General features: G+C 39.0%; 1 protein-coding gene across 4 annotated transcripts in view; it reads left to right on the top strand.

Moving 5' to 3' along the window:
• Positions 1 to 23708, top strand: part of BCAT1 (branched chain amino acid transaminase 1) — a 108866-nt gene that overhangs the window by 39470 nt on the left and 45688 nt on the right. For 3 of the 4 annotated variants that reach the window (XM_079139409.1, XM_079139408.1, XM_079139407.1), the window contains 4 exons: positions 550 to 621; positions 8698 to 8898; positions 18289 to 18399; positions 21205 to 21324. In XM_079139409.1, the coding sequence (XP_078995535.1) occupies positions 550 to 621; positions 8698 to 8898; positions 18289 to 18399; positions 21205 to 21324 (504 nt within the window). Of the gene's footprint in view, positions 1 to 32; positions 472 to 549; positions 622 to 8697; positions 8899 to 18288; positions 18400 to 21204; positions 21325 to 23708 lie in introns of those variants that run through there. The other variant, XM_079139410.1, reaches the window with a different exon arrangement.

Here is a 23708-nt window from a genome sequence, read left to right as displayed (position 1 = left end):
CGTTATCTTTTACACAGCTCCTAATATTAGGAGGTTTTGTCCTTAAGGTGTGGGGTTTGGTGTGATGCCGATGGCCCTACTGGTGAAGAAAATGGTTCATGCCGGTCCCCATCCCTTTAGCATTCTGGCTATTGTGCGCCAATGATTGACAAGACCACGAGGTTGAGCGCGCCCTGGAGATTTTTCTATAAATGGCTTTAAAACCTTAGTCTAGACGATTTACTCGGATATAAGAGAGACAATTACCTTCTTGTTCTTTCTTGGTGAACCCTGGCACCAGGGCTGACCTGAATTTAACAAGTTTTCCCTAAGCTAGCAGAGAAGGACAAAAACAACCCAGAAAGCGGGCAGGGTAGGAAGTGAAGGGCAGCACTCTCGGGAGGCTCTTGTTTGGGCTGGTACCTGGGTGTGGGATTGACAGATCTTCGCTTTTCTGTTCACCTGGGTACCGGAACAGAGAACACTGTGATGGTGAGTATTATTGATCATCTCAAACTCCCGTTAATCCACTTGGTTAATCCACTTATGGAGGTTTAATTCTTCTTTAAGGACTGCAGTAACGGATGCTCCGCAGAATACACTGGAGAAGGAGGATCAAAAGAGATGGTGGAGACTTTCAGGGTAAGTTGCTAGCCAGAAGTTATATGTGTAACAACATTCAACTGAGCAAATCCATTTTTTGAGATTTGGGGGGAATGTGCACTGTGTGGGTTATATAGTAACATTTTAAATTCCACTCGGGAAAAAAATCATCTGGGGAGCGATAATGCCGTTCATCATACCAAAAATTACCTAGCAGTTAATCACTTATTTTATTTCATGAATCATAAATTTTTATTGAAAAAGTCAATTTCTAAATATTAACCTGAATGTTTTTCTGATTGTATAAGTAGAGCCCTTTATGGAAGAAGTTCACTGTGATTTTTCTCTTTGTCATACTTTATAGTAAAAGTGTTCCATTTCCTTCTTTTCTGTCTGAATTACATGGTTTATATGTTAAATAATCCCATGCCTCACAAGGGAATAGTGAGGAGGAAATGAGACAAGAGTCTGGAAAAAGCACTTTGAAAATCATACAGATCCAATTGTAACATGTGTTATCTTTTCTCTGTGAAACATTATCCACCTCCCCCAACCATGGAGGGTTTTGCTTCTCTGTATGCCTCATTCTGCTCTCCTGCCTGTTTCTGTCACTGTCAATTGTCATTCACAGTACAGAGTGTCCTAATGATCTCACATCCTGGCAGAGTTCAGAGAGGGAATGAAACGTGACTCATCAATTTCACACATACTCAGCTCTTAACAGTGTGCCAGGGACTGTGTTAGGTATTGGAAATCAAAAGAGAAATTCAAGATAAGGTCTATGCGCATGAGGAGTTTTTAAGAACCAAAATATACCAATTTCCTTACTCAAGTAAGTTTCTGAGTCTTATTTGTGCACATTATTTCTGGTGCTTTAAAGATAATATTCATTATAACTCTATAGCAACAGATTTACTTTACCAAACTATAGAGACTAAGCTCTGATATATTTGAGAACTTACATATATGAGTTCTTACAAGAATGAGATAAAAAGACCCTCACTTGATAATCTCTGAGGTTCATATATGTGGATTCAGTAAGTAAACTCCTCAAATCAAAGTGGTAAATAAATATTTTACCTGGAAGGCCTTTATACTTTCATACAAAGAAGCATTCTTTACAAAGTAAAGAATTAATTCATAATATAAATGAACTGTTTATTTAGATTTATACATATTAGGTTTTAGTTAAAGAAGAGATATCTGTTGACACATGTATTTATATATGAAAACATGACTTGTAATGGATGAATTCATAGCACATATGTGATGGGACAAATGTAAAATGTTTCTGATAACTTGAGGAAGAAACATGATGGATTTTACAGGATCATCTTTGCCTTTTTGTGTGTGCCGGGGCCTTATACATGCTCTGTACGGTTCTCTAACTCTGGGCTATACTTTCAGCCCCAATCTTTGCTATTGACAATTTTCTATCTCTTTACTAATCTTACCCAAGTTACAATATCTTCTTGCCTCTCTATCCTCTCGAGTAGTTTTCATATTGCTTTTTCCTTTCCTATTAAAATGAGTCCTTTTCAAGTGAGAGTGCAGTCTCCTAAGGGGATCCAGCAATGAGATGCTTTATTATATATCCTAGGGAATCTTCCTGTGGAGTCCAGGGTCCTCTTTTTTTGAAAGAGGTCAGCTGTCAATTTCTTCCAGTTCCTCCTGCCTCACATATCTCCACAGAATGTAGTACTCCAAATCTGTAATTCTCTTCTTCAGACCTTGTCATTAGATTTTAGAAGAGTATCTCTACAGACAATGAGCATAGATAGCATCAAGACTTTCTAAATAGAGTACGAAAAATACACAGGAACCTATTGTAGAATAAATTTCCAGTCCAGCTGTCATGCAGGCTTGGTCTTTGACAGTTCAAATGTTGTGGACAGTGCAGGAAAGTACAAATATGTCAGACAGTGGTGAGCAAAGGCTGTTGGCTAACTTCTGGCTTAAAGTCCCCAGGTGCTTTCCACCAAGTTGTTCTTCCCTGCCATGGGCTTCCCCACTTAGGAGCAAATTGCTGTCCACCACAAATGTTGAATCAGGAAAATTTTAATATGCCATACTTTTGTCAGTATTTCTTGTCTTTTCACAATCAGTCATTGTGGCATTCCAGATTCTTCTGTAAACATATGACATGAAAAATCCTGACTTTGAACTCCTCAGAGACTGTGGGCTATCACTTTACAAATGCTGTTATTTTTAAATCCATCAGTTAGGGAAGTGTAGAAAAAGAAAAGTGATTTTTAAAGAACACTGATAAAAATGTTTATAAAAAATGTTTTGTTTTCTTTAGAGTTTAATTTAGTATCTTCTCAAAACCAGTCATACCCTCAGTTTACTTTTTCTTTAATGGTACTGGGGATTGAACCCAAGAGTATTCTACTATTGTACTACATCCCCCCACCCCTTTATTTATTTATTTTTTAAAATTTTGAGACAGGGTCTCCTTATGTTGCCCAGGTTTGGCCTCCCAAGTAGCTGGGATTATAGGTGTGAACCACTGTACCCTGCTATTAATTTACTTTTGAACTCATTCAGCAATATCACCTAGTTGTTTTAGTATATTTAGGTAATTTCTTTGAGGTCAGGTTCAAAATTATTATTTTTAGTTTCCAGACTTATAGACATTTTCTCAAACAAAGGAAATTAGAGTTCTTTATGAAATTCTAAAGCTCCCCAATTATGTATTACTTTAAAAAACTGTATACAGGACAATCCTATGTGCAAATCAGAGTTAGAGCACTGCTATTCATATCATTGAGAAATCACATCTTACAAAAGGGTGTTGTGCTCTGCTGAAATAGAATGAATGCCCTGGAAGTATTTCAAGGAAAGGGTTCAGAAATCAAAATTATATACAGAAGACCATGATCATCTCAATATTGGCTGCACATTGGATTCAGCTGTGGAAGCTTTTAAAGAGTCTCCTCTAGAGCCCATTTCATAACTGGATCAGAACCTCAGAGGGGTGGGGAATGGGACATATTTTATCTTGTTTTTTAAGTTACACAAGTGACTCTAACTTTGCAGCCAGGGTTGAGACTCACACCACGCTATTGTTCTTGAAGATCTCATCAATTTGAAAGACGGGTTGGGAAAAAAAGATCAGGAAAGAAATGGGCCTCAAAGTTCAAACAGACAATTTAGCTGAACTATATCCCTTTAAATAAATGTATTGTACTTAGTAAAATGTTGTAAGTTGATTTATTTATTCTGATTAAATAGTGATAGGAAAAAGTTAATATCCTATCTAAATGTTGCCACATTTACTGAGATGTGACAAGGTGGCATTACTAGGCTGGCCTGAACACTGCAGTAGTCTGTCGTCTTTAATGCCCTGTGCTTCATTATAACGCGAGCTTTCTAGTCTTCGTAGAAGAGTTTTCCAAGTCCGGTGGCAGGCGAGCTCGGACCGTTGGCCCCACCTGGTGCCGTGGCGGTTGGGCTGGGCTGATGGCGTTGGCTGTGGAACCGGGGAGGCAAGCCCACCACCCAGACCCCTGAACTCCGCGATCAAGACTTGCTGAGCCATTTCCTTCTCGGCCCCTCAGAGCTGGCGGGGAAGACGGACTGGCACTGGCCACAGCCACACCGCGGTTGGGTTGGTACCTCCGCAGGTGGCAGCACAGGAAGGCTCCGCCATCCTCGGGCCAGAGGAACCTGGGGAGAATCTCTTTGAATTTCATGGACGACTTGCTGGACAAATTTGCCAGCCTAAGAATTGCAGTAAACAAGAAGCGGAGACCTCTTCTTCCCAACCTGAAGACTGCATTTGCAAGCAATGATTGCTATTCGGCATCTCGGACATGGTGGAAAACATTCGGACGCTCCTGACAGAATGAAGTCCCACAACTTTTTATAAAGATAATGGAAAATACAATTTCAAACGAAGATAAAAAGGCACCGTGGTGAGAAACGTATTTCATTATCAAAAGGAAATGGCGATGCCGTACATTAATACTGCTTCTAAGACAGGAAATCTTAAACATAGTCTAGATTTCACCTCGAGAATTCATCCATGAACTGAAAATGGGATCTGCAGATGAGAGACTTGTTCCGTACCTGGAGTCCCTCCCTGTGTCTTTGACCAGCAATCCTGTGAAGGTTTCTAAGGAGAAATCCGCTGAAGACCTTGTGAGAAAATGGTGATAAACGCCACCTCCCTCTCAACCCCATAGGTGTTAATATCGTGCTCTAAAGGGAACAGAGCATTTCCTTCTATGTGAGTGAGCTGCCTCCATCCCTTTGACACCAGTTATTCTGATTTGAAAGAAAAAGGAATCAAATACCTTGAGTGTAGATACGATGAGATCTTTAAAAGACTAAAGTTATTACAGATTTTCAGACTTGAAAAGATTTCAATTTCTAAACAAGTAAATATCAGTCTCTGTAACAAAAGTAAAGAGCTTCTGAAGTCCTTTACTTATTCTTATTCTTTGATCCTGGAGGCCAAAAAGTGAGTTATGACCTTGCATGACTTGAGTCATTTCTTGCTCTGACCTCACAAGAAGCCATGTGAGGGAATTTCAGACGCCAGCTATGTAAGTCCCTGGCTGTGGCTGGATTTTTGTTCAGTAGTACAGGGAACTCTTCGTGGTGACCTGTGAGACTCAAGGATAGTTAGCTTGTTTGGTGGTTTGGTGGTTCTAGTTTTGGTTTTTTGATATTGCTTTTTTGATTTGGGGTTTTTGTTTTGAAATTTTGTTTTTTGTTTGTTGTTTTTAGCTAACATCTGTAGTTGTTAAGATGTGTAGTGAGAGTAGTCAGAGTAGTGAAGTGTGTCAAGGGGACCAGTTTATGCTACGAGACCATCTTCATGGACCATCACAGGATCCTGAGCAACATCAGTCAGAGTGGTTTTGCTTAGGTGAAATTAGCCCGCCATCTCCTCATCAGGTGGCTGTGAAAAGTTCTATTAAACGTATAGCAGAACTTCCCAAGCATATATAAGCAGGATATGATGGAGCTTGGAACACTCAAATGTGATCCAGCTATTTCAAGTTATAGAAATATTGAAAATATCTACCCAGTGATGGAGCATGCAGGTGATTGACAGCTATACAACCTGGAGGTTGGTGGCATGAAGAAAGAGGAAGCCCAGAGAATGCTCACATGTACTATGTGCTACTACCAGGAAAAGGGCATGGTTCACAGAGATCTGAAGCTGGGAACCATCCTAATGAGAGCCAGAGGAAACATCAAACTCATTGACTTCATCCTGAGCAGCAGGTTCATGACTGGGCAGAAGCTGGACAGGTTCTGGGACACTGTTTCATACTCTGCCCCAGAAATCTTCCAGTGGGAAAAATATGAAGGCCCTGGTAATGGATACCTGGAACCTGGGTATCATTCTGTGTTTTATGGTCACAGGATGCCACCCATTTAGGGGGACCACTGCTTGGCAGCAAAAGGAGCTGATCCTGCATGCAAGGTACAACATTCCCTTAGGCTTCCACTGAAGCATGAAACCTCAGCTATCAAATACTGACTATGGACTCCACACAGAGGCCCATGGTAGACCAAAGCATGGGACACCCATGACTGAGTCAGGGTGAGGAATATTCGATGATCATTCTAGTATGCACTCCTCAAAACACCCAGGCTCTATAATAATGACAACCATGTTTAACATGGGTAATGACCAAAACAATACCTGGGAGCCTCTGATAAATAGAAAATTTGATGAGGTAATGGCTGCGTATTTGATACTTCAGCATCTGATAACCCAGGCAGCAGGCTGCATGTTCCAGTTAAAGCCTGTGCATCCAGAGGCTGGGCCTTGCCCATGTCCCTTTCAATCTCCCTCTCCACCCAAAGAGGAGTGCCAGTGAACCTGCCCTTTGGCCCTTCCCCTTCTTGCCCTGGAAGCATCAGTTGCCTGAGGAGGCCAAGCAGTCAGGGCTGAAGGGAGGTGAAAGAGCCAGCCTGCATGCCAGGCCTCCCACCCAGTTCCTGGACGATCATCAGTAGGTGGAATATAGTAGCAAGTCCTCCCAGAGTATGTGTCCAGAAGAAAACTCCCTCTCTACAGGGCACCCCCGTGGTTGGCCCACAGCCCATATCCATGGCAACAGCAAGGGCTGGAAGGGGGGACTGGGAGGATTGCTACCTGTATTCAACAACTATGTTGCTGCATGCTGTGTTTCTACTGGCTGGCCTGAAAGATGGGCCCTGCATTTCAAAAGAAAGTGGCTCCAATGAAAGGAGGAGAGAAATGTGCTGGATTCAGAAGGTGGCGCCAATGGAAATGGAGAGCTGAGACAGGGATAAAATAAATGGACAGCCTGAGGCCCCTGAGCTCTGTGGATCCTGACGTCATGGCGTGGTCATCGGTCAGGTGTGGACTTGGTCAGCTGCTGGAGAAACTGTGCAAACTGGCTTGGGCTTCTCTACACAGATTCTGGTGGGGCGAGCATGTGGAGCCACCTGGGGACCAGGCGCCTCCTCTACCCCTACCTGGGAGAGACATCAGAGACTGTTTCCCCTGGGACATTTCCCCCTGCCCTGCTCTTCTCTGTCTTTTCTTCCATGCTTCTGGGATGGAAAGATGGTTCTTAATAAATTTGTTTCTAACAACAGTAAAAAATAAATAAATAATTTTCAGCCTGCATATTTTTCTAAAAATAAAACTGATTGTCATTCATAATCTGAAACTAAAGTAGCTATAAAGCAGTGAATTGATCAGGAATAATATCATTTAAAAATAAGAGCTGATGATGTAGAACGACAGTCTGTATTTTTTGTTTTGGTTTGATATTTTTCATACTGGGGATTGAGCCTAGGGCCTTGTGCATGCTGAGCACACCTTGTACCACTAAGCTACAACCCTTCCTCCCTCCCACTGCACCTCTAAGTTCTGTATTTGATTTGGGGAAGAAATGAATATTTTGTGAGTGTGTTACTCAGTGGCAGAATCCTTGCCTAGCATGCATGAGCCCCTCAGTTTTGTCAAAAACAGAAACTGCCCACCAGGCATAGTGGTGTGCACCTGTGACCCAGCTACTTGGGAGGCTGAGGCAGGAGGGTTCCTAGAGCCCAGCAGGTTGGGGCCAGCCTGGACGACAACAGAGATCTCCTAAAAGAAAAAGAAAAAAAGGAAGGGCTGTGATTGTGGCTCAGTGGTAAAGCTCTTGCCTAGCATGCGTGAGGCACTGGGTTCGATCCTGAGCACCACATAAAAATAAATAAAATGAAGGTATTGTGGCCATTTACAACTAAAAAAAATTTTCTTTCTAAAGGAAAAAAAAATTAAGTGGTATTTAACATTGCTCACAAACTATGAACAGGTTGAACCTGTTTCTGGTGTTTTGGCTGGTCAAAAAGTCGTTTCCCCTGTTTTTCACAACTATTATAAAGTTACTGGTCATATTGTGGCCATTTGTACACTTGCGTATTTGGTCATCTGTAATGAGCAAACTGGCTTTGTCAAAAGTTGGTGAAACACTGTGCAAAGTTGTTTCCTACTACTTTTATTTATGTGCTTTGAATAAGGTCTTTTGTTCACTGTTTCCTTAACACATAACAAAGGATTTATATCCTCGTGTTCATTCTCTTGTCTGTTTTCAAAGTGAAAAACATTTGCTTCACTTTGCTGATTTTTTTCTTTTGTGCATCCAGAGGATTTTGAGGGTTTATGCCAAAAATTCTTTGGGGGAGTTGGAGCACAGCCATTGCCAAGAGGAGGGTCAGTTCTTAATGATATTTTCATTTAACAAGTCATTGTGAGCATTGCCGTTTGTATCATGGAAGACACCCGTTTTCTTCTTTCCCAAATGCTAAACTTGAATCCTGTGGTGGGAGTAAAGAAGGGATGTCTTCTCCGCTTTGCATTATTTTATATCATCTGCTTTTTTTGTCCCATTAATAAAATATTACTGAAATATTGTTGTGCTCTTTTGTTAGACAGTGTACATTGCGGAGTTTCTGTGCAGTCAGGTGAATTCTGAACACAGTTGTGGTCTGTTTGGCTCACATAGTGTTAAATTTCTATGTTTAGTTGTCCATATTTAAAAGTCAAGTGATTTCACTCTATACCCTCGGTATCACCTAGCTGGCTGGTAGATATTCAGATACTTATCTTTAATGGTGCTGATTTTTATCCCCCAGGCTAAAGATCTAATAATCACACCAGCCACCGTCTTGAAGGAAAAACCAGATCCCAATAATCTGGTTTTTGGAACCGTATTTACGGATCACATGTTGACAGTGGAGTGGTCCTCTGAGTTTGGATGGGAGAAACCACACATCAAGCCTTTTCAAAACCTGTCACTGCATCCTGGGTCATCAACTTTGCACTATGCAGTAGAAGTAAGTATATAGGAACTGATGACGGTGATGTGCTTATATTTCACTATGGAAACCAAATAGCTCCCCTGCTAAAATAGCTTTTGGTTATTTTAGGCTTTTTCATATATACTTCAGGGAGTCATAAGTGTCATTAAAATTTTTCCCATAGACAATTGAATTGAGGATAAATCCTAACCAAAAAAAAATTCTCAGATAATCTTGAACTTTCTCTGATGTCAATTAAACAATCACTTAGAGCAAACATAAAGGACAGTTGGTAGGAAAATTAGTGAACAAAACCCATACTCTTGATCTTTTATTAAATCACTTGTCTTTTCATATCTTGTAATGATTGAGAAGGGGTTATTGAGTATATTATTATGATTAGATTTTAATGCTAATTGCATGCTTTTATGATCAGCAGTAACATGTAGTTATGTACATTAGGGGACATGTAATTAAATGTCCTCCTTTAAGCATGAGTTGGAGTAATTATAAGCATGAAGAGTAGTGAATTTGTTCACTAGTCCTTCTGAAGATACACAGTTAAGCAGATACTCTCAATTCTGTTGACTTTACCTCTACATTTCCTTTTAATGTGTTTTGGACATCTTTCCCAGAATATTAAAGGTGCTACAAATAAATTATGGTCTACCTACTAAGGGAGTAAAAGATAATAATTGTAAAATATTAATAGCTATAATGACAACTATTTTTGTTCACTGAGTTCCTTCATTGTGTCCTGTATTATGTACCTTATATCAATCATTTTATCTCCTCTAAATATCTTAAGTGAGCAAGTATGCAGTTAAATATTTAGGTTCTTAAGTCAGACTTTCTGGGCCCAAAATCTGTTTTAGTTGCTTCCTTGGGAGTTCTGTGACTTGGGAAATTTAATCATTTTTGCTTTCATATTTTTATCTAAAAACCTAAGGTAGTGATAATATCTACCTCATAGTATTCTTCTTAGTATAAGATAAGATAACTTATTCACACATATAACACCATGCCTGGTGCACAGTGGGCCCCTGGCTGTCCACTATGGTAACCCCTGATGCAGGAGCATCGTTGACTATAGAAGAAGACTGAGAAAAAGTTTTTTCTTTCAACAATTATGCAATAGTGAAGAGGGAGCCAGTGTTCCAATGTGGAGCTCCAGTTCCCTGGAGCTCAATCCTATTAGTCCTGGAGCTTACACATGATCCTAAGTGTAAGCACTAAAAACACTAGGAGGTTTATTTTCATTAACTTGATCAGAATTAGACAATCAAATCATTCTGGAAACATATTCACTGTTCATATATAGCCACAAAAAGTCAAATTTAGGATTCTTAAGTTCTATTCCCAGCTCTGTCTTTTAGCTATGTCAACTTGGTGAGTTCTTTCATTATTTATACCAAGCCCTTGCTATGTAAGAGTGTGTAATGAAGAACAATTGAAATTGCTTTTAAATTGAAAAGAAGGTATACCTTATGGTCAAGCTAGATACTGCTTCTCAAACTTGGCATGGTTCTACCCCCAAGTTTCTGATTGCTAACAAGTATTGAGGTCATCTTAATTCTGCTCCTTTAAGAACCCCATTTTTGAGACTGGCATGTAGCAAGTAAATTAGGAAGGATTAATGCCATTTTGAAAAGATTTTAGTGGTCATTGGTTTTTGAAAACTCTTTGGAAATCTACTTAGATAAGTTGAAATCCTAGTCGGATTACTTTTTCCAAATTAGAGTTTTGTGATCTGATTGTTAAAAAAAAAAAAAAAAAATCTCAAGGCTTAGGGCTGTAGGTCAGTGAAAAAAGTGCTTACCTTGACTATGTCTGGATTTCATCTCCAGCACTGCAAACAAAACAACAACTCAAAATACTGTGATTCTTTCTTGTAAAAACCAAAGTCTTTGTATTATTAGGGTCCTACTTATAATAAAAATATTTAAAAGATTTTCTTTAAGACCTGGATTGTGTAATGCATAGTTACCTATTTTGCATAAGGAAGTGAATGACTCATTAATTATCTCCCACATTTCTGGGGGTTGTCTAGGATGGCTAAGTAGGTTATTGTTTGGGATCTCTTATGCGGTTGCTGTCAGTGGCTGGGATTGGTGTCAGCTCAAAGGCTTCTTAACTCACATGACTGGTACCCAGGTGGGGACTGAAAAGCTGGAGGGCTTCCAGTGTCACTCTTTCTCTATGTCATTTCTTGCATGGTGGCTTCAGGTAGTCAGATGTCTTAGGTGGTGACCTAGGGGTCCAAAGATGTGTGTGTGTGTCAAGACTGAGTCCAATTGGGAGCTCCATGTTTTCTGCATTCTAGCCTCAAAATCACATAGCATCATTTCTGCCATATTCTATTAGTCAGGATAGGCACAGAGGACTGACTGCTCAAGTTCAAAAGAAAGGAACAAATACCCCACCTCTTGATGAGGAATGTCAAGGATCTGAAAGACCATGTGGAAATACCGTGTGGCCATTTTTGGACTGCGATATGTAGAGTGATGATGGGGGAGACCTAGGTATGCACTTGACTTTCCCTTTGAGTGACAAATTGGGCTGTTAAGATGTCACAGGTCAGGGATTGGGGTTGTGACTCAGTGGTAGAGTGCTTGCTTAGCATGTGTGAGGCACTGGGTTTGATCCCCAGCACCACATAAAAACTAAAGAAGCAAAATAAAGGTATTATGCGCATCTACAACTAAAAATATTTTTTACAAAAAGATGTCACAAGGTCAGATACTGTATCAGTGTCATAGGAATTCAGGAAGCATAAAAACTACAGAATCTCTGGATTTTTTCACCAGGCACATTCATTTCGTTCCCTGTTCACTTGTTCAGTGAATGTTGAGTGTCTACCAAGTGCCCGGGACTGCACAAGGTTTGGAGGTAGAATGGCAGGCAAGCAAACCAGCTACAACCTTGCTCTCAAAGGACTGTTTCCTTCCTCCCTTCCTTCCTTACCCTCCACAAAGACAGTCAGGCTGATAATACCTCATTGTTAGGTGCCAACCTGAGAGGTTTTTTGAGGGGAAGTGGGGTACTGGGGTTTGAACCTGGGGTGCTTCACCACTGAGCTATATACCTTTAGCCCTTTTTATTTTTTATCTTGAGACAGTCTCACTAAGTTACCTAGGGTGACCTGCAACTTGGCAATCCTCCTACCTCAACCTCCTCAGTAGCTGGGATTTCAGTAGATTGCACCACCTTGCCTCACCCTGACCTGATTTTTAAGTGCAATAACAGTATTTTTTAAAATCAAAATTAAATATGAATACTTTCCTTGAACATATGTCTCCTCCATTCATCAGGCCCATTGATCTTAGAATTCATTTTATTTTGAGAACTACAACTCTGTGTAATTTCTGTTAATATTTGAAAATATTTTTAAATAGATAAATAAATGGCAATTTCAAATAGTGGAAAGAGATATGAACTGTGAGTATGGAACACAAAAGAAATGAAAAGTTGATATTAGATAGTCCATTTTTAGGTTCAAATAAATATTTAGTGAAACAAAGCATAATCATAAAAAAATAAGACATTTATGTTCTGTGTTTATAATGAATACTGAAAGAATGAACACTCATGATAGTTAACATCCAGGGAACGAAACAGAACACTTGAAATTACAGAAGCCCTCATGGTCCCTTCTTGATTAGTGACCTTACATCTTCCTTTTGGTACATTACTCTTACTTCTGTGATGACCCTTTGCTTTTTTGCATGAAGAGCGTGAATCTCTAACACTATAAATTTGCTTCTTTTTGTATGTGGAATTATATTTTGGGTGTATCTACATGCACCATATTGTTTGAGCTCAGTGTTATATAAGATATATCCAGTCCAGGTGTGGTGATACACGCCTGTAATCCCAATGACTTGGGAGGCTGAGGCAGGAGGATCACGAGTTCAAAGCTAACCTCAGCAAAATTGAGGCACTAAGCAACTCAGTGAGACCCTGTCTCTAAATAAAATGCAAAATAAGGCTGGGGATGTGGCTCAGTGGCTGAATGCCCCTGACTTCAATCCCTGGTACCCCCAAAATTAAAAATAAATAAAAATAAAAGAACTATCCAGGCAGAATCAATCCTAACATTTGTGGGGCATGGGACATAAGTATGCACAGGAAGCCTGTGATCTGCCCTGTCCATGTCGTCCCATCCTGACTCCATCCTATACTGCAAATGCCACAGTATGCAAACATACATACCCTTACCACCTGCCTGCATTGACCCATGGCCATTCTTAGGACTTAGTGCAGGCACACCAGTGGTACCATCTGCTTTGGGAAGGATAAACCTGAGGAGCCTATTCAATTCCTAAAAATAGGATCAGCTCTATTTGGGCAGAGTTTTCGGGAACGCTTGGAGCCTGGTCCAGAAAGGAGGCTTGGGGTCCAGGTGAGCATGTCTTTTTGGCCCCTTTGGCTACTTGCTCCAAGGAGAAGGTCATAAGTGGACCAAGGTAGGGGTGAGAGCCCTCTAAAGTGTGAGGCTCAGGGCAGAGGTCCTGGCTACCTGAATCTGAGGGTGGTGGATACCACATTCCCATGTCCCTGCAGTCGGAGTTTTCTGTTATGTGAAAACATGCAGTCTTGGTGATGGACATTTGTTGTTTCCTTCTGTGACATTGATGTGTGTGAAATGCTGGTATACTTGTGAGAATTTCTCTAAGTTTCAGGTCTCAGAGTATGGTCAACAGACTCTCCAGGTTCCCCTGAAACCCTTTCAAGAGATAACTAAGGATAAAACTCTTCTTGTAATAATAGGCACTATTTTTTTCTCGTTCATTGTGCTGGTATTTGCACTAGGGAAAGCTTCATTGACCAACCTCTGCTCGTTGGTCCGCCCATCATAGTTATAAAAAGAATGCCAGATTTACCGTAGAATGTTCTTGGGAAAGCAGTAGCAACTGTGAATTTTGTTAGATCTTGTCTCTTGAGTGTCATTTTACTATAACGTGGGATAAATAGCAACTTCACGTAAAGTACTTCTGTATCCTGAAGCACTATGCATCTGAAGGAAAAGAGATTGTGTAATTCTCTTGAACTTGAGGCTGCTTTTTTTCATCTAGCACCATTTTTTTCTTGAAAGAGCAAAGTATGATTACTCAGATTTGGGCATTTGTCAAATGTTTTCTTGAAAATGAATGAACTTGTCACTTTAAGCAAAGCAATGGAAAAAAATGTCTTAGTATTGATAAAATTCTTGCTCAAAAGAAAAGTAGAAATTTGGAATTTTCTTTGAACTTGACCATTTTCATGGCTTAAAGAACTTTCTGATGTTAGTGGTGAAGCAGAGGTATGAGGAGGTGTTAGCCTTTGGAAGATCTGCATAGCTCAGAGAGCCAGTTTTTCCAGTTGACCATCACATGATATTACAAATTTGTACATGGATAAAGATCTATTCACAGGGCCAGACTGCCTGCTTGGGACGGCATGTAGATATGTCAGTTTGATTAGTCTTGAACTGGTCCCCAGACTTCTGTTTTCAGTCTCCTGGTGAGAGTGGACTCCAAGGTGGTTGTCTTGTGAGAGCCTTGGAGGGCGGAAGAAAGGCGGTGGTCAGGTTGCTGCAGGAGCACGCCTTCTCCCAGTTATTTATGCAAATGCTAGTCTAGGAGGAGTTGGAAAGGGGTCTTACACGTGTGAGTAAAGTCTCTAATCAATTGATTTAAAGGTAAGCAAAAGAGAGGTTGTGACAGGTGAGCCTGACCTGGGGACTTCCCTCCGGAGAGGCTCTGCAGCAGCTGCCCCTCCATCACCCTCACTTTTTGTGCCTTACTGGGATTGCCAAATGCAGATAAGCTGAGCTCGGGGCTGGTTAGATCCACTCTGCTGTAGACCTTTGCTGCCTGCCCGCCTGATCTAAACTCCAGGCTTGCTTAGCCACTCCCCACAGTTGCATCAGTCAGTTCCTCATAATAAGTCTGTTAATATTGACCATGCCTCCTACTGGTCCCCCTTCTCTAATGGAACCTGACTGACATGAACTCAATAAATTAAGAGTATGAAAACTTCATTGATATGACTTCATATCCCACAGAACAACTAACCTGTTGGAAACCTCCACTTGTCAAGTTTTGAAGTGGTACCAAAGAAGAATATTGCAATTATGTGGAGATGGTATTAAGAAATACTTCTTCCATTCTGAACCCCATGCATGTGTGTGAGATGAACTTTTCTTTCCATAATGCAACGGAACAATATATTCAAAGCTTGAATGCAGAAGCAGGTATTTGTCTTCTATAGGCAAAACTTAAAGTTGTGAAATAATTTAAAGCATTGCCACACTTTATACTAATCCCTTCAGAAAATGTAGTTATTTTTCATTAAAATATGTTAATATATCATGATTTATTATTGTAAAGTTAAAATGTCACACTTCTAATTTCTAACATGATAAATATTGATAGAATGATTACATAAATGAAAGCTCTTTGAGAGCATCATAATTTTTAAAGACATGAGATAAAAAATTTTGAGAGCTATACATTTAAGAATGGTGCTACTGACTATAGGCTATAACTAGAATTTTAAAAGAAAAGTAAAATCTATTTTCCCAAAATCACATATATCTATGTGACTTTCATTCAGATTGTTATGAATATATAGATCAACTGGGGAAGAGTAACACCTTTGTGCTATTAAGGCCTTCAACCCGTGAGCATGAGATTGCTTTCCACATGCAATTAAGTTGTGATTAACTTGATATTTCCCTAAGGGTTTGTTTTACTTCTTTTGTTAGATTTTTTTTTCCTGTCCTAATATTCCTACCTTTTAATTTTATTGTAAATAGTGTTTTACTTTTTTTTTTTTTTAACTATTGTCATTATTTAGGAATATAATTTGGCGTGTGGCTACCTTGCTTAAACAAATATTTGTTATCTGTCAACTTTTCTGGATTTTCTACATATTTAGCCATATTTTCTATGTTTCATACTCCATGGCAGTTTTATTTCATCCTTCTCAAAACTTAACTTTAAAATCTCATTATTCTTGCCTTATTTTACTGGTTGTACAATATTCTGTAAGTGGTTGCTGTATGCAGTTTGTGATTTTCTTAAATTTGAAAGCTTTAGCATTTTACCATTCCTAATGTTTGTTACAAGTTCATTATAGGTATCTTTTGTCACATATGAAGCTCTCTTTTATTTTCTTATCTGGAAAATTTAAAAATCATAAATGGATATTCAATTTTATCAGATGCATTTACTACACTTAATGGTAGTCATATAGGTTTTTAAAAATATAAGCTAATAATGTAATGAATCACATTAAGTAATTTTCATATGTTAAACCAGCGTTCCTTCCTGGGATAAACCCAATGTAGTCATGTTGTGCTATCCTTTTGTACATTTTGTATCTATATTTTTCAATGAGATTATCATAATATTTACATATATTTGAAACTATGTTATTAAGTGCATACTTTTAGAATATTTAAAAAATTTTAATGTGATATTTTGATATATGTACATTATAGAATGATTAAATCAAGCTAGTTAACATATCCCCATCACTTCACATGTTTATCTTTTTTATGGTGCCAACATTTGAAAATTACTATCAACAAATTTGAAATATACATTATTTTTATTAACTGTAGCTACATATGCCTCCTAACTGAAATTTGCATCCTTTGCCCAGTATCAGCCAATAACCCCCCCCATGGTGATCACAGTTTCACAGTTCTACTCTCTACGTATATGAGTTTGCCTTTTCTAGATTTCATATAAATAAGACAATACAGCATTTGTCTTTCTGTACTTGGTTTGTTTCGATTAGCATAATGTTCTCCAGATTCATCCAGGTTGACAAAATGGCAGAATTTCCTTCCTCTTAAAGTGTGGTAGTCTTCTGTTATGCCTACATACCACGTTTTCTTTGTTCATTCATCTGTTGGTGGATGCTTGGGTTGGTTCTGTGTTATGATATCTAAACAGTGCTGCACTAAGCACAGCAGTACAGATACGTCTTCAACATGTTGATTTCAATTCCTCCAGATACATACCCACTAGTGGAAAGGCTGGATCATATGGTGGTTCCATATTTAGTTTTTTGAGGAATCTCCCTGGTGTTTTCCCCAATGGCTACATAATTTACATTCCCATCAACAATATACAAGAATTTCCTTTTCTCTTGGTCAGTGTTTGTTATCTTTTGTGTTTTTATTATAGCCTTTTTAAGTGTGTACAGTTTAAAAATAGTGAAATACAGGAAAACTCAGGAAGTTATCTCTGTCTTTAGTAAAGCTTCTTGCCTTAAACTCTAGTTTCTTTTATATTTAGTAACATAACCCCACCAGGCTTTATGTGAGAAAAGATTTGCATGATAAACTTTTTTGTTTCAGATTTTATCTGCTGAGTCCAGTCTGACAACTTACCTTTTCACTGAAGCCTTAGTCCTATTATATTTTAAAAATTAATATGTTGGTACTTAAATACAGTGTCAAAATTCATGATTTTAAATGGTGCTACCTTTTATATGTAGGAATTTAGGCTATACATCCCTAATGGCCCTACTTTCCATTATTACTCAGTTTATTATATTTTCCACTGATTTTTCTTCTAGTAATGCTGGCCTTGTTTTTAGAAGTGTGGATAATTTTTGGTTATAGTTTTGGTATTGATTTCTGGCCTGTCTTGCGTTTGGAAAACATGTGAAACAAATATGTACCCTGCAGGTAGTACGTGTAGGGTCCTGATGTACTTGAGGTAAGTTTGCTTTCCTCATTCAGATCTTCCATATCTTTATTGAGCATTTATCTGTTTGTTCTAAAGATTACACAGAGAGGTTGTGTTAAATTTCCCACTGAAATTATTGATTTGTCTTTTTCCTTCATATTTATCTGTGTACATAGTATTTTGAAATCTCCTCATATCTCTGCTTAGTTGCAGTTGTTCTGGGCCAGTTGGTGAAACCTTAATATAGCACATTCTAGAGCTTCCTAGTTTCCATGATTTGGCCAACTGAACCAGCTCTAGTCAGAGAGATGATCTACTATCTGGACTTCGAATGAACCAGTTTAGATGAAAGGGTACATGGGTACGTTTTAGAGGGCCGAGTGGCATAGAGCCTGTGGTTTCAGTCTCCATGGTGCAGAGAGTTAACCATGTTCTGATTGGCAACACTGTCTGCCCACTTCCACTGAGTGCCATTTGGTAATATGGCCCCTGCTAAGGAAAGGGCAGTCCTGAATTCCCAGCAGATTCTGTTAATAAAAGGACTTCCTATTTCCCCCAGTCTCTGTACCCAATGCTATTGACTCCTGTCTTCCCTAGATTTAATCCTCTCAAGTAGAGACCAATGTCAACAACTTTACGTGGTGAACGATAAAAGAACCTTCGGAAAAGTCAGTCTTTTGAACACAGGAATGGTTTTCATTCAGACACTTTCTAAGATACAGTTCTCTTTTATCCTCAGTTATTTGAAGGTTTAAAGGCATTTCGAGGAGTAGATAATAAAATTCGACTGTTTCGGCCAGACCTCAACATGGAAAGAATGTGTAAATCTGCTGTGAGAGCAACTTTGCCGGTACGTAAATTTAGAAGTGTCTTTTAATTCCTTGGATCACTCTGAGTTTATCACTATGCAAATCATTTCTGCATAATTATGTCAATATTCATTACAAACCATATGAACATCAAAGTTATTTATGATTTTTTTATCAGTGAGGTAAAAATATAAGGACATAAGCAATATCATTTGACAAGTTCACTATATTTCTGCTTCTTTATGAAGGGCTGTGAGGGATTAATGTATATATGAGAGTTGAAAGGATAAGGAAAAAAAAAACATGTTTTAAGCTAAAATAAAATTTAAAGACCACATGAAATTATAGTATTGAAAATGGGAAATCAGTATGTAGCAGTTATTTGCTTTACACACCAGCAAGCATACAGTGATGAAACTCATTATTTCAAGTTTTGTTTTGGAGACAAGAAAAAAGGAATATCAAATCAAAATGGTTTCTCATAACCCTTGCATCCTGGCCAGGACACTGTCATGAAGCAGAATTTATTTTAAAACGGGTTAGATTTAGATCCTAGGGTTCACATCAAGTAGGAGGTGACAGATGGCTCCCATGACCAGGTTGTTCTTCTGAAGCGAAAGAAGCCCCTCTCCTGTACACACCTGCAGGTCTAACCTGGAGGAGCTGGGCCTAGGCTGTGCGTGGAGAAGTCCCAGGAAAGTGGGAGCCGAGTAGCCCCTTGTTTTGCACCAGGATTTTGCTTCCTCTGCCTAGATTTTTGTTTGTTTGTTTGTTTTTAATACTTTTTAGTTGTCAATGGATTTTTATTTTATTTGTTTATTTATATGGGGTGCTGAGAATCAAACCTAGTTCCTTACATATGCGAGGCAAGCACTCTACCACTGAGCTACAACCCCAGCCCCTTTGCCTAGTTTTGCAACCAGGCTTTACCCACCTCCTTTAGAAGCCATGGTATAGTAGCACCAGGAAATTTAAAGTACAGTTTTGGACTAGATCCTAGTTTTGCTCTCCTTCCCATTACAGCTAGGTCACTGGGAAGGAAAGGGAAGTAGCTTTATTGAACATCAGCTCTGCTGCAGATGGAGTAACGTGACTTCACTTTTCTGTCTCTGTTCAATCATAGCAATAGGCCATTGTCAAGAAGAAATTTATAGTTAACTTTAGTGTAGTACCTTTGTACAGAGAGGAAAACTCAAGGCCAGAGCGTCTGAGTGACTTGCCCAGTGTCACACAGAACAGGGCCAAAAATTAGATCCAGGTTTTTTGACTCAAGATTTTCATTTCACTAAATTCATTACATTTTATCTCTAGAGAGCAGTATCAGAGATCTAAGCAGGTGATACATCTCCATGATTAGCACCTCAGTTTCTGTAACATCATTACACTGTGATTGCTGTAGAAATTAGTGTTTAAATTGGCAAATCCTGGTGTCACGATCTTGCTTCTGATGCATTTCCACCTTGGGTAACCCATCATCTCTCTGAAAGCATGTTTATCTGCCCCACAATGGAGTAACTCCTTAATTGTTTTACAAACTGTCACCCATCTGGGATATAAAAACCTTTTCCTACTTGGAAATAGACTGCTCTTTGCCTTTGCCCTTTGCCTGCTGGATTGTCTATCTCTTACTGAAGTTCAGGATGTCTGAACCTATACTGATTATAATCCTTTGTTGACAATGTTACCAATAGTTTTATCTAGTTTGTTGCTTTTTACAACGTCTGAGAAGCAGAAGTCCTTAGATTTTATTTATTTATTTATTTTTGTGGGATGGGCACTTAGCCACTGAGCCACATCCCCAGCCCTATTTTGTATGTTATTTAGAGACAGGATCTCACTGAGTTGCTTAACGTCTCCATCTTGCTGAGGCTGGCTTAGAACTCTCAATCCTCCTGTCTCAGCCTTCTGAGCCGCCTGGACTACAGGTGTGTGCCACCATGCCTGGCTAATCCTTAGATTTTAAATAGGCAAATTTCATTAAATTTTTTTGATTTATATTTACCTCTCTCTCTCTATCTCTCTCTCTACTGTACCAAAGATTGAACCCTAGGCTCTTAGCCACTAAGCCAATCCTTGGCTCTTTTTATCTTTATTTGAGAAAAGATAAGTTGCTTAGGGTCTCACTACCAGCCTCAAACTTGTGATCCTCCTACCTTGGCCTCCTGAGTTGCTGGCATTACAGGCATTGCCACCACACCCAGTTATTTTACATCTCTTGATTAAAAATATTTACTTATCTTAAGGTCATAGATTTTCTTTTTTAAATAAAAGTCCTAACATTTTGCCACATTTAAACATAAAATTCAGTTACAATTTAGGGATAAGGTAAGAGGTAGAGATCTAATTTTATTATTATTATTATTTTTTTTTGGTACCACAGATTGAACCCAGGGGTGCTTAATCACTGAGCGACATTCCCAGCCCTTTTTATTTTTTTATTTTGAGTCAGGGTCTCACTAAGTTGCTAAGACTGGCTTCGAACTTGCAATCCTCCTGCCTCAACTTCCCAAGCCACTAGAATTACAGGCATGTGCCACTGTGCCCAGCAGGATCTAATTTCTTATCTTTTCTGTATGGATAGTTCATTTGACCACATCTTTTTGGGAAAATAATCACAGAAATATATTCTTTGTTTGGGTTTATTATGATTACTTTTTATTTTATTTTGTTTTTGAAAGCAAAGAAAATTACATTTCTTTAGAGTTAATTAGGACAGTCATCTGGGAAAACAGAGTTCAAGCAGTCTTGAAAATGTGTTCCTATACTACCTTTTGGAGCACCCAAGAGGACGGTTTCTTCTTGGCACGTTGGGAGAAGGACGTTCATTGGGCTTTGCATTCTTTCAGGTGTTTGACAAGAAAGAACTTCTGGAGTGCATTCAGCAGCTTGTGCAGTTGGATCAAGAATGGGTTCCCTACTCCACCTCTGCCAGTCTCTACATTCGTCCCACATTTATTGGAACTGAGGTACAGACTGGCTTCCTGTTTGTGGGTATTTTTTGGGCAAATGAGCACTGATCATTCTTGCTTGAAGCCTTCAGTACTTGGTTCGAAGCAGCTCCCCAGGACTACCATTAATGGCTCCTTTCTCCTGATTGTCAAGACTAGGTAGCAGATGTTTTCTGTAGAAGGTCAGTAAATATTTCAGGCACTAGGAGCCATGTGGCTTCTGTCACAATTACTCCACTCTCACTGTAGTGCTAATGCAGCCATAGACAAGACCTAAATTAGCCAGTGAATGAGAAAAGAGCAATGCTCTTTGCCTTCCCCCATCAAGACTCATCATTATTTCCCAGGTGTACAAGTGTAATGCCTCCCAACATGGCGGCATTGCTCTAAGGTAGGAGCAGTACTGGTTTAGAAACTTGGAGAGGGATTGCTGCTAATGTTTATTTTTATTTTCCTGAAGTCTTGGCAAGGAGTGGGAATAGAAAGTCCTCTTCCAAATAGAAAATGCTGAAAATAGAGTCCATGAAGAGATTAGGGAAGGAACTTGAGGAGCTGGAGTGGCTGGTTTAAACGACATGGCCTCAAGTTTGCTCAACAGGTCACAGTCTTGCAAAAAAGAGCACAGATTCAGCAATGCCTGGAGTGGCCAAGGGCATTTGAGTGGCAGGTATGATATATATAGTCTGTCACCTGTCTCTGGTGTCTGCTGGGCCTGAGAGTGAATGATATTAAGGCAAAATTGATGGCAGGAGATTGAATGTGGATGGCAGATGAGGAGGTGGTCACTTGGAGAGCTTTAGGATGGGTGAAATAGGGCTCCTGTGTGACAGTCTAGCCATTCTGTTCTCTACTGGGTTGTTTTATGACTACTACTGGGTTATTTCTACTGGGTTTTATGAAGGCCCAACACTGGGAATTATATAGGGTCATAAAATAAATACCTAAGTGGTCCTTTAGCATCCTTTGATGACTTTTGAAAGACTACTAAGGATCTAGATAATAAATGTAATGAGTTGGAGCCTCCCAAATAAATTTTAAAACTTGGGATAATTTTTAAATTGATTTATTAACATTAATTAGTACCAGTTAATATTATTGACTCTTTAATTTTAACTTTATGATAGGAGGAAGCAACTTTTTAATTATAACTTTATGATAGGAGGAAGCAATGTCTAAAGTTGGTTGAAACACATTGTTTCTAATCTCACAGTAATATTGTCCCTTTATGCTGAGACACTTTCCCAGTCTAATATCTGATTCTTCTGGTTTGTTAAGAGTTTTGTCATGAATGGAAGCTGGGTTTTGTCAGTTGCTTTTTCTAAATTTCTTGACATTATTATGCAGTTTTATACTTTATTCCATTATTAATAAGTCATATCAGTTCATTTTAAATGAATGTTAAATCAGGGTTACATTCCTGGGCTAACTCATGCTTGATCATTGAGAATAACCCATTTTGTATCTGTGGTCTTCAGTTTGCTAATATTTTGTTAAGAATTTTTGTATTGATGTTCATTAAAGATTGCCATCCATAGTTTTCCAATATGTCAAATTCTGTGATTTAGTAAATACTTTAGACTCCTAGAAGCCTATAATCTAGAGTTAGATAAAATTCTTAAATCTGGTTTTGCAGTCAATTCTGTAAGTCACAATAATCCTCTCTATTGTGGGGTCCTCAGTTTTGTGTTATATGGAAGGCTTCATGCATCTGTGGAGCCCATCCTTGCACAAGGGTCTTGCTAATCTGTGTGTCATTCCAGTTTTAGTGTATGGACTGTGTTGTGTTATGGTCCTCAACCTTTTGCATTTGAATCACCCAGTTGTTATTTAAAACACCTACATTGAGCTCAATGCTCAGAGAATCTAATTGAGTAGATTTAGGTGATGATTATGATGCCCACCCACATTCAAGAGCACATCACAAAAGCCGTACTGATTGGTTCTCTATCTTTACGTTCTATCAACTTGTATGCTTGATCATACTTTGGACCTCAAGCTGAATCATTTTCAAAAAATCTGCCCAAGTACTGAGGTAAGAATTGAAGGAAATAAGTAATGCCATTTAATTAATAAATGTTATTTATAAATGGTTGGTCTATCATCAATGATCATTTTCTAACTTATAGCAGAAAAATATTCCCTTATAATTCAAAAATGAACATGATACAAATAATATCCAGTAAAGTGCATGAATTTAAATATTTGTGCACTCTACAGATGTTACACTGTTCATTGGCACCATGTTCCTGCATCGATGGCTACATTTGGTATGTACAGTGCTGGCTGGGTGATTGGAGCCCGTGGCCTCTGCTCACTGGAATTCTTTTCTTTGAGGATGATTGGCTGGGCTGTCCTTTTGTTACATGGCCATATGGTGGCTTCTGTCCTCTCACTGTCTTCAC

This window comes from Sciurus vulgaris (assembly GCF_902686455.1).
Source record: "Sciurus vulgaris genome assembly, chromosome: 5".
Lineage (NCBI taxonomy): Eukaryota > Metazoa > Chordata > Mammalia > Rodentia > Sciuridae > Sciurus > Sciurus vulgaris.
Note: the sequence above shows the minus strand (reverse complement) of the source record. Positions and strands in the feature narration are given on the sequence as shown.